General features: G+C 39.2%; 2 protein-coding genes across 8 annotated transcripts in view; one reads left to right on the top strand and one right to left on the bottom strand.

The window, feature by feature from the left end:
- erp44 (endoplasmic reticulum protein 44) overlaps window positions 1-1,501 on the bottom strand; it is a 28,798-nt gene extending 27,297 nt beyond the window's left edge. For both annotated transcript variants that reach the window (XM_034174895.1, XM_034174896.1), the window contains exon 1: window positions 1,339-1,501. In XM_034174895.1, the coding sequence (XP_034030786.1) occupies window positions 1,339-1,392 (54 nt within the window). In that variant the 5' untranslated portion in view covers window positions 1,393-1,501. The remainder of the gene's footprint in view (window positions 1-1,338) is intronic.
- Window positions 1,502-1,638: 137 nt separating this feature from the next.
- Window positions 1,639-12,128, top strand: part of invs (inversin) — a 93,993-nt gene continuing 83,503 nt past the window's right edge. For all 6 annotated transcript variants that reach the window (XM_034174887.1, XM_034174889.1, XM_034174890.1 and 3 more), the window contains exons 1-2: window positions 1,639-1,733; window positions 8,676-8,769. In XM_034174887.1, the coding sequence (XP_034030778.1) occupies window positions 8,767-8,769 (3 nt within the window). In that variant the 5' untranslated portion in view covers window positions 1,639-1,733; window positions 8,676-8,766. The remainder of the gene's footprint in view (window positions 1,734-8,675; window positions 8,770-12,128) is intronic.

The following is a 12,128-nucleotide window of genomic DNA, read 5'->3' as shown; positions in this document are numbered from 1 at the left end:
AGTTATTGATACTTCTGGACAGAGTTTCAACGGCAATATGAAAATGACTTCAAAAGCCAAATTTGTCAAGCATTTGGAAAATAAAAAGATGTTCTAAAGCTATCAAATGCCTTGGAAAAGTGCAGATATAGAAAATATCCAAAATCAATCAATTTAGAATAATCCAAAATGTCCAATATTGGTAGTCCCATTTTGTTTATGTTTAGTTTTTTCATATATATATATATATATATATATATATATACACACACACCAACAACATTTGATAGCGTGGCTAATCCTTGGATTAAGGTTGTAAGAAGCCATTCATTTTTTTTATACTTTACATAAAAACCTCCAGCAAGAATGGGAATTCTTTTGGAGAAAAAAGAAATTTGCAAAAAATTCAGCACTTAACCCATCAACACCAGCTTGATTCTGAGACTATCAATTGCATCAGCAGCTTCTTGGCTTAAGACATTTTTAATTTTCCACTTTGGCAAGAAGTTTATCCATTACAGAATTCATAAAGCGCCTTGGGGCTGCTGTTTGTTGTGATTTGGCGCTATATAAAAAAAAAATTGATTGATTGATTGATAAAAGCACCGGTTGAGGTTTGACAAAAACTGGAGCTATAAACGCTTTTCATAAAATTTGGTACAGAAACAGCATGTCATCTTATAATCACCTATAATGATACACTCAAAAACTGCTCAACTTAACAGCACAACTACTCACACTGATGTGAGTAGTTCCGGGTTGTGAGCCAATAAGAATGAGCCACAACAGAGGAACAAACCAATCGGAGATCATAATCCCAGAGACACATTGAGATGCACTAAAAAGTGTTTGCATATGCGAGTGTGCTACAGATAAGTACCTTAAATTATCCCTCAAAGCAGACCAACCCATTAATTAAACAAAACGCCACAGCTAAGCATGCAAATTCCATTGCACCGGTCAAGCGCCGGTAGCAGCTAACGTTAGCCTTTACGTCTCACAGCTCCAAAAGCTTAGTTTTAGTTTATTCAAGGTATATAGTTTGTGAAAAAGCTAACGTTACACCAGAGGAAAGGCTCGGTTAGTTAAAGCACTTAGAGGCGTAGCTGTACCGAGGCGGCTATGACATTCCAATTGGATACGTTCGACAGTCAGCTTTGCGAGAGCGGAAAAAGTGAAGTTAATAAACAAACAAACTAGTTTTCATTCGAGCCAATTACACACTTTATATGCAGATGACCACAATAAATTAGCTACTTAGCTTAGTGCTACGTAACGTTACTTACATAGCGTTAGCTTGTGATGCAGATAAGCGCAAATAGCTATCCGTGCACATAAATCTGACATGCAGACACTTACCAGCAGTATAACCGCGACGGAGCAAACATTAAAATAGGTTTCTGATAGTTTCATTGTCCGGTGTAATTGGTGGAAATGCCGCTCAGTCTGGTCTGGTTCTGGTCACACCACAGTTCTCCTCTGCAGCAGGAAGCAAACGGAGAACAAATCTCACGGTGACCACGGAAACGTGAGCGACACTTCCTGGTGTTTGCATTGCTTTATGGGAGACGTATTTCCTGTAACTGGAAAACAGATTGTCCTAACGAGTGTTAAAACTCAAAATATGGCGGTTCACAGTTTTGCAGTAAGTTGTGGGAGTTGTAGTATTTGTTTCCCCAGAAAGGTGGCGATTGAACGGGACGACTGGAAGAAAACTTTTAAAGATTTTCATCCGACAGGAGAAAGAAAACGCGGTAAATCTAACACCGGCCATGACGCATCAAAAGAAGACTTTATTAAAATTAGGCCGAGTTTGTTCATTGTTCTGCGTTTGTTGTTTGTATCCTTATGCATAACTGATTTCTCTTGATAGAGGCTAGTTGCATCATTTTTGTTGACTTAGTTGAGCTAAATTAGACCTAATGTTCAACGACTTTACTGTAAGCATTGTAATGATATGTTCCTGTTCTATGAAAATTCAGTAAGGTATATCTTATATATTATATTCCAATTCTAAAATGGAACTATGCCAGTATACAAAGGTATATCTAAATATCTAAAAAGGAAGAGTAAAATAGGAGAGTAGAAAAGAGTAGAGTAGAGCCACTTAGGTGCCTGGTCTTGAGAACCAAGGATGGTAGGTTAAAAGGCTTTTTTATCCCAGGGAACTCTCCCTACCCTATGTCCACATCTTCCCAGTGGCATTGGTCAGAGATGTGTTCTGGCCCCTACAGCATTTGTATGGACTCGATGATGGGTAGGATTGTGGAAACCAGTAGTTTAGGGGACTTTGTCATTGGGGAAAGGTTTGCTGACCTTGGTTTCATGGATGATGTAGTGGTCTTTGCAAAATCAGTGGATACCCTGATTGCAGTGCTTAAGAAGCTGAGTGAGGTGCTGGGGTGTCTGGATTTGAGATTGTCCTGGATCATGACCAGACTAAGGTCCAAGCTTTTTTTTTTCTCTTTATGTACTCAGCAATCAGAAGTATATTGATTTGTGGTGAAAGGTTTCAAACATTGAGATGCCTGGAAAGACCTTATGTAGTTATAAAGTCCCTGAGGTTTGGTGATGCTGATAACTTTGTACGAGAACGAAGGTCAAAGTCTTCAGAGCCCTGGTGTTTCCTATCTTAAAGTATGGTTGTTAGGTGCCCTGTCCCACTGGCGTTTAGGAGGATTTGCATATGGATTGCGCACAAAATTGGCTCGTATTCGCTTAACATCTGCAATATGCGTGAAACATGCTTACATGAGTCGGCCGACACCCGCACATGTCCGCAATTATCTGCAGAGGCACGTTTTTCCGTTTCCAGGATTTTTGAGCTGCACAAAATTTTGGCTGCGGATGACATCCGCCTTACATACTCCATACATACTCAATACATACACAATACATACACAATACATACTCAATCTATGCGCTGTATATTCGCTGTCATCTGCTGATATCTGCAACTGACAGGGATCTGCGGCTTGGCAGCGGACTGGGACAGTGTATAAAACGGATATTTTGCGTGCCCATCATGTCCACATCATGAACTAAAATAAGTTGTAGCGACTGCATACAGACTAGCCACGAATAAAGCTTTTTTATTACATCTGCATTGCATCTGATTTGCAGCAGATGCAATTCAGATGTGCTGTGTTCACAGCTGGATGCCGTTCTTTGTTCTACCGGCTGCCACGCGCTCTGCGCTGGATGCTGCCTATATAAAATAATTATTTTGTGGCAGATTAATCATTTTATTCTGCAAATTGCCTGTTGAAAATGGCTCTAATCACCTATTGAATCACAGAGGAAGCTGCAGCTGGGCCGTTCGTGCACATGCACACGGCTCCAGCTGCAGAAAGCATTTTGAGCCATCTAAAAAGGTAATTATTTGACTTGTTTACATTGTGTAGGCTTGATAAAACAGTTGCATGTTTTTTCCTTCTTGTCTGCAGCTGTTACAGTATTTATTCCTGTGTTTATAACAGATGTAACTTCTTGTTATAATGTTCAGAAGAGCTGCGCTCTGATGCGATCCACTGACATCACCACTTGCCCTGTTCACTGCTTCTTTACTCCAATCAACTTGTCCAAGTCCAGCAAATGCTCCAGAGGCTGTATTGTTGGTGTGAATAGTGATGCCGAAAGGAGCGAGTGTGCTTCATTTACATGCGTTATACAACCGTGATTGTTCATCATATATTCGCTATATATTATTAATATATCCGTAATTCATACTGGGATATTTGTCATTTTTGGCCATTTTTGTTGCGGACGACAACGAACGCCTGTACTTTGTATACTCAATTCATGCGCAATTAATCCTCTCTTCAGTGGGACAGGGCCCTAAGACTTAAGGGCCTTTCACATTGAACACGTCAGGTCGATGAGTCAACGCTTTCCAATCCATCAGAAGCGTTTCCAACGCGTTGTGATGTCAGATGCTTCGCTTCGGAAGCAGCAAGGGGGCGGCGATTGCTACGTCACACTCTGGCTGTTTCCACAACCTGAAAAAAGAATTTGCGTCGCCTGAACCACAAAAAAGCTTGAAAAAACAACAGTAGAACAATTCTCTCATCACCCTGCTGGGAGAAGCTTTTTCAGCTACTTTTAGGAGTGACGCTGACTGAGGGAGGACTGACGACTTGGTGGGATATTGATCGAACTGCGACAGCGGGCCGACCTGCACGGAGAAGCCGGCCTTCAGGCATCATTCCTGGGCAGACCGAGGCAGGCAGCCGGGGGGATGGAGCAAACCCACTCTGTCCGAAGTCTCCCACTTTTTGGATATATGCGAAGTCCCAGTTTGCCCAACGGTGTTTAGTTCTGCAGCTTTATTGAGGTGAGAATAATATAAAAATAAAACATGACGTTTACTGCACTGCTGTGACGGTTTAATGATCGGCTAACGTTAGCTTAGCCTTTTAGTACAGTTGATCTGAGTGAACGCTTTAATTTGTAAATGGTTCAGTCTTTTTTTATTTTTACAAAATAAAGCTACAGCTTTTTTCAGACACCACAAAAGCTCAACTTTAAATAACTTTGGGGGGGGGGGGGGGGGGTTTTCCATTGTTTTTTTCCCTTTATATATATATATATATATATATATATATATATATATATATATATATATATATATATATATATATACTGTTTAGTGTTTATATTTAAAGAAATAATTTTATTTGTCCCAATCAGGAACATTTGCTGTGCAGACAACCAAACTTCCATTGATAGCTGAACACCACGAAGTCCAGTCGAAAGAAAACATCTCTGCTCTTCAGCAACACCACCAGAGTTCATCTGACCTTTATCTGGTGCCGAGAATTCAGCATAATATCACCTGCTTCTAAATAAAAGGCTCTTTCAACAGCAACTATTTTATTATTTTTTAAAAAGCTGTTTCATTTTATATTTTAACAATAAATGAACAGATCATTAAAAATGTCCACGAATCAAAGTCAAAAGACATTTGCACAGGTAGAAGCTCTCCACTTATTGTGCTCAAATTCATATTTTAGAAATGACTCTGTCCTGATAACAACATTAAAGGCAATTACATAGTTTGACGAAATTACAAGTTGAAATGACTACCGGTATATAAAAAAAATCATCATGAGGTTTATGTCACAGAAATCCTACTTTACAGTCACACTGCAGTCATTGTTAAATTATTTCCTGTTGCATTTATAATAAACATTTGTATTTATTTACAGTGTCTGTTTTTCTGGTTGAAATGAGATATAAATAATCTACCAGACTTAAAAAATGTACAAATTTCCATGTTATTTTATTTGTCTAAAAATAAATGTCTGAGGTTCGTTATGTTAAACAAGAAATTATCTAATCTGAAATAACAGGTGGTTTTAATTTACAGATGAGAGTTTTCTAAAGAACCATTTATTGGTTTATTTAGCTATTTTAATTACAAGTGTTCTAAACTTTTTTAACAGTAATCAGAAATTTTTAGGTAACAAACAACAACAACAAAAAAACATTTCCAAGGATTTTTCTTCAGAAAACTGCTCTATAAATGAGCAGTCCTGTGACATGTTTCTGTTTTGTACAGATCAGTGGTTTCTGCACCAATCTGTTTTATACAGATCAGTGGTTTCTGCCACTAGTCTTCCGTGTTTTGGCCCGACGCATCATTCCTATTGGGCAGCGCGAAGCTACGTCACAGCTCAGAGTGTCAAAAGTTGGATTGGGTTGCACTTTAACTGCGTCAGCCTGCCGACAAGCGGCAATGCGCGCTCCCGTCAGAAGCGTCGCTTTAGCTCGGCTTTTGACGCGATGCTTCTGACGCATCTAAAAAGCAATGCGTCTCATTGAAAATAATGCTTTTTAGACCGATATTTGACGCTTCCGACATGTTCAGTGAGAAAGGCCCATTAGATATTAACCAGTGACCTAAGGCGACAACTGGATGTCTGTGATACTAAGTATTTTGGGAGGATCCCTGGATACCGCTGGAATGACGTGTCAGACAAATAATTACTTGGGGAGACTCAGATGAGACATACCACTTCCACTGAGAAAATGTCACCTATAACATTTTGGTCATGTGGTGCATTTCTCTGGGCACGATCCAGCACACAGGTGCCTTGGTGGACCCCGGTAACTGGTGAAAGCCAAGGGGGCACCCACATGTCATCTGGCTGTCGCAGATAGACAGCTACTTTCAAGAGGTAGGGATTGACCGGTCAGTGGTTTGCCTGGGAGAACACAACACATGCTCCTAGACCTGGCCTTAGCATGGGCCTGACCTGTCCATTGGCACAAATCATTACCCTTTTTGCCCTACTTCATAGCCCCCCCCCCAAAAAAAAAACAACAACAAATTTTAGAGTTAAGTACTTCATGCATACAGTGAGGCAAATAAGTATTTGATCCACTGTCAATTTTTCAAGTTTTCCCACCTACAAAGAATGGAGAGGTCTGTAATTTTTATTGTAGGTACACTTCTACTGTGAGAGACTATTTGGTACAGAAACCTTTGTTTGCAGTTACAGAGGTCAGACGTTTCCTGTAGTTCTTGACCAAGTTTGCACACTGCAGCAGAGATTTTGGTCCACTCCTCCATACAGAGCTTCTCCAGATCTTTCAGGTTTCGAGTTTCAGCTCCCTCCAAAGATTTTCTATTGAGTCCAGGTCTGGAGACTGGCTAGGCCACTCCAGGACCTTGAAATGCTTCTTATGGAGCCACTCCTTAGTTGCCCTGGCTGTGTGTTTCGGGTCATTGTCATGGTGGAAGACCCAGCCACGACCTAACTTTAGTGCTCTTACTGAGGGAAGGAGGTTGTTTGCCAAAATGTCACGATACATGACACCATCCATCCTCACTTCAATACGGTGCAGTCGTCCTGTCCCCTTTGCAGAAAAGCACCCCCCAAAAATGATGTTTATACCTCCACGCTAAACGGTTGGGACAGTTTTCTTGGGGTTGTTCTTTTTGGAGTCGATACCAAAAAGCTCTTATTTTGGTCTCATCTGACCACATGACCTTCTCCCATGCCTCCTCTGGATCATCCAGATGGTCACAAACTTCATGGCGCACTTCAAATGGGCATGGATATGTGCTGGCTTGAGCAGTGGGACCTTGTGTGCCCTGCAGGATTTTAAACCATGACGGCATAGTGTGTTACTAATGTAATCTTTGCAACGTTGGTCCCAGCTCTCTTCAGGTTATTGACCAGGTCCTCCCGTGTAGTTCTGGGCTTTTTCAGAATTAAACTTACCCAACAATACGAAATCTTACATGGAGCCCCAGACTGAGGAAGATTGACATTCATCTTATGTTTATTCCGTTTTCTAATATTTGTGCCAACAGTTGTTGCTGTCTCACCAACCTGCTTGCCTATTGTCCTGTAGCCCATCCCAGCCTTATGCAGGTCTACAATTTTGTCCCTGGTTTCCTGAGACAGGTATTTGGTCTTGGCCATGGTGGATAGGTTGGAGTGTGATTGACTGAATATGTGGACAGGTGTCTTTTATACAGGTAACAAGTTCAAACAGGTGCAATTAATAGAGCTAAAAAGTGCAGAATAGGAGGGTGTCTTAAAGAAAAACTAACAGGTCTGTGAGAGCTGGTTTGTAGGTGATCAAATACTTATTTCATGCAATAAAATGCATATTAATTATTTTAAAAAATCATACAGTGTGATTTTCAGGGGTTTTTTTTTAGATTCAGTCTGTCTCTCACAGTTGATGTGTATCTATGATAAAAATTACAGACCTCTCCATTCTTTGTAGGTGGGAAAACTTGCAAAATCGACAGTGTATCAAATACTTATTTGCCTCACTGCATTTGTTCATGTTAATCTTAAAATCAAATATGAGAAAAAAACTGACAAAGTTCCACCATAATGCATCTTGGGAAATGAGTTGTTCCTTCGCTGCTGCTATCATTATGCTTATAATTATTAGATTTTAAATAAGCTTCAAACAAGCTAGATTCCACAAACTAAACTAAACATTACTGCCATCACTAGGATCTTAAAGAATAAGAATAAGTGTGTACTTCTTTGACAAAAGAGAGTATTTTCCCCAGAGAAACAGGTCTGGGAATGCTGAGGTCTAGTTTTGGACACTCATCAGCCATGGTTGCATTGAGCATTTGATTTGTCACCTGGCACACCATTCCAGTAAAATATAAAAATATAGTAAAGTGCTTTCTTTTGGCTCATCCTTTTTTTGCTCAAGTTGATTTGGTGTAAATGTCATGTCAGATGTTCTTCCTGACACAGCTCTATATGGATAATGGATACGATTGGTCTTAAATCAAGAACCTTATATTTTGGAACCAAGCACACTAGCCACTAGTGCCACCCTTGAAATATCAATGAAATATTTATTTGCCCACACAGGTCCAAAGCTGAAAAAAACTGCAATCGGCCAATGTTATCATCTATGCCTTTATTAATCACAGTTCATAAAGATTTTACAAGTGTGTAAAAAACTTGTGAACTCCACATATTTACAGTTTGTTCCCGTTTTTGCAAACATCACATCCATAATTCAAATTTAAATATTTGAACAAAAAGAATGCTGCACATCATCAGATTACAAAGACTAACAAATGGCACACATACAATACAGAAATGATTTGACTGTAATCAGTACAATAGCAGTATTATTTTGGCAGATACTTGTGTGAACAGGTGGGCTGGCCTCAGTATGTGAATTATCCTGTTTCTCCACCCCAGCAGGAGTCAGGATCAGGGCAGGTTGGGGGACCTGGACCAAGGATGCACTGAACTCCGAAACTTCTGCTGAAGTGTCTCCCTCAAGGCAGCTATGGTAAGAATCCAAGCATATGAAGATGGTATTAAGTGTTATTTTTGGTTGATAAGTCCCAGTGGAGATTATTTTGTGCAGTAAGTACCTGTATTCATTGATGACAGTTGGTTTTTGTTTCTCTCCTGAGCCCATTGAGGCTGTGGGTAACAAACCTAATTGTGTGTGCTGTTAATTGTTAAGCAGCTTAAGGTGGGATGTTGGATTAACACACAGCATTAATATTTTATGGGCTAAAGCTGTCCATAGGGGGTTCACAGCTTGTGAGCAATTCACAGATGGAGTCGGAGAAAGATTTCTCTCTCTCGCTCTCTCTCCTTCTGAATATCAGTGGCGGAAAGAAAGACCAGAATTTATCAGTGCGAATGTATGTGGAACGTATTAAGTGTTGGAGTATCCACAAAACCTTTTTCCAACACTGATGACTGTACACACAGTCAAATCCATAAGTCATTAGACAGTGACACTCTTTTTGCCTCTGTAAACCACCACAATTGAAGTAAAATGATCAAGATGTGTTTGTAGTGTTGTCATCATCTTTAATTCAAGGGGTTTAACAAAAATACTGCATTAATCATTTAAGAATTACAGCCATTCTTATACACAGTCTCCTCTTTGTCATAGCCCATAAGCAGAGTTGGGTCAGATTACTTTCAAATATTATCACTTTACAGCATACGAATAATATCACCATTTCTATAATTAGTAATTTAATCCACTGGATGACCAGAAAAAAGGAATGTATTCTGAATACTTTTGGATGACTTCAGAAGCACGTACTGAAAATGATGTGTGTAATACTAAAAAAATGGACACAAACACAAATGTTTTTTCCTCTTTAACTCATAACACATTACAAATGACACATTAAAGCAGCATTTCTCAAGGCATCTCTTTCAGTTAACTGAAAATTATGTTGGCTTGTTTTTGTTTTGTTTTTTCAAAGCAAATTGCACAGATTGTCATCAATATTTATGTTTTATGTGCACATTTTTGAACTCAAAATTGCCAGGAATCATTCAAAGTTTGGTTTTTCAAGTTGTATAGATGGATTGCTGCTGGTTTAGTCTTGTGAAGGTTTACAACAACAAGACTATTAGTTGAAAACTGACTTTGAGTGACTTTCAGTTCACTTCTAGTTGATGAGTTAATAGATTTGGATAATTGTAAAAGGTTTAAAAAAATTTAAATTACAATTTTTTATTATTATAAGTGAAATGTAATCAAGTTGACATTGCAGTCCTTGACATTGCAACTTTAATCTGGTTATACTCTTCAGTGTAATCTTGTCTGGTTATAGTTACTTATGTTTTGTAATCTGATTACATAATCCCAATGACAAGGAGTCTTTTGTTACCCAACCCAGCTCATAAGTAACTGGACTATACAAAGTGTCACCTTTGTGTCAAGGAATGCATACTCGAACATTTCCAAGTCACTGAATGTGTTGGACTTCATTTAAACATATCATTGAGAAATACAACCAGACAGTATATTGTACTGTGTGTGGCAAATCTATCTGGAGAAGGCAGATCTCAAAAACTAGATCTGAGGATTGGCTTCCCTCACTAGTCTCCGCAGACTAGTGAAGGAAGCCAACAAGACCCCATGACATCTCTGAAGGAGCTACAGGCTTCTGTGGGTTTGATCAGATAAAGTGGGGATAATGCAACCATTCCCCATTGCATCAGTAGTTACACAGCTTTGGGGTGGAGTGGACAATGCAAGATTTTTCATACAATAAAACGGATCAGATCTCGGCTTGTGTCTCCCATGCGCCTTTGGGCAAACTGCAGCAGAAACTTCACATCTTGGAGGGGCTCTGTTCATCTGATGGTATATAGAGAAGATCGAGTGAAGAAATTGCTGCAGCAATGAGGCTTTGTCAGATGATCTGCCCTACACTTGCACACAGATCTGTTCCCTCACCAGAAAACCTCTCCCTTTTGTCACCTACTGAATCCTTTATCTAAATAGCAATATCACTCTTAAATTGAACGACAGATTATTATCTGATTGGTGCATTTCAAGTTATGCCCAAAATACAGCAATGATTAATTAAGAGACACAGCATATCTCCACTATATATAACCTTAGTCAGATAAATATAGTGGAATACTAGAAGGTCAGGATTCAAAAGAGTTTGAAGGTGAAAAGAATGAATCTTATATGCAGAGTGTCTTAAGTGTGTGACTCTGTGACTCTGTATGTGTGTTTGCAGTGCAGGTGTGGCTTTCTCTGTGCGTAGAATGAAACCTTAGTCAACAGAAGAACTGCAGCACACACTTCATAGAGATGATCTTTTAGGCCAATTAACCACAAAATAAGTCATATACAAACAAGAGCAATCAGAGATTTCTGACATCTGCCAATCTGGATCCGGATCACCTCCAAAATTCAGTGGAGTCATCCATATCTGTGGTGCAAATTTGGTGAGAATCCGTGAAGTAGTTTTGATGTAATCCTTAAAAGCCTATAAAGTGAAATCCTGGTGAGAATCCGTGAAGTAGTTTTGACGTAATCCTTCAAAGCCTAAGTGAAATCTTGATCTCGAATCCGGATCTGGATCACCTTCAGAATTCAGTGGAGTCTTCCATGGCCTAATATCTAGTTGTATCTGTGATGCACATTTGGTGAGAATCTGTGAAGTAGTTTTGACGTAATCCTTCAAAGCCTATATAAAGTGAAATCTTGATCCAGAATCCGCATCGCCTCCAAAATTTAATGGAGTCTTCCAAGGCTTAATATGTATCTGTGTTGAAAATTTCATCAAAACCCATATGGTAGTTGTCACATAATCCTGCTAACAGACAAACAGAAAAATAAATAAATGGCAATGATTTTATTACGTCCTTGGTGGATGTAATAATGAATGTTTATGAGTGCAGTTGTAAGAATATTTCATTCTGTGAAAGATGAAATGTTTATTCAATGAGGCACTGAATGAATGAAAAAACATTCATTATTTGTTTCATGTAACGCCTAAAATAGAACCTTGTCATTTAATATTTTATTAATTTGTAAACAAGAGAAAAGGGACTTACATTTTGGCGTCACTGGTCCTTTGAGTTCAAGAGGTTCCAAACAGTCCAACACAAACTTTAAATAGCAATCCAATCCAAAACTGTTCTCAGTCAACGCGCAAAAACACTCAGGTAGTTCAAAAACAATCCAATCCAAAATTGTTTGTGTACAGACTGCCGTCTGCTTTCCTCAGTCCAGCGAAAAATGACAACAGAAATTTGTCGAGCTCTTCATCTTACAGCAGTTCTACTTCAGCTAGAGACGTTCCAGTGAATACCGCAAATGCCTCCAGGCGGCATTTACGGGGTCAGTGATAACTGAAGATGGAAAGCTGAATG

The sequence above is a fragment of the Thalassophryne amazonica genome, chromosome 7, assembly GCF_902500255.1.
Source record: "Thalassophryne amazonica chromosome 7, fThaAma1.1, whole genome shotgun sequence".
In the NCBI taxonomy this organism is placed as follows: Eukaryota; Metazoa; Chordata; class Actinopteri; order Batrachoidiformes; family Batrachoididae; genus Thalassophryne; species Thalassophryne amazonica.
Note: the sequence above shows the minus strand (reverse complement) of the source record. Positions and strands in the feature narration are given on the sequence as shown.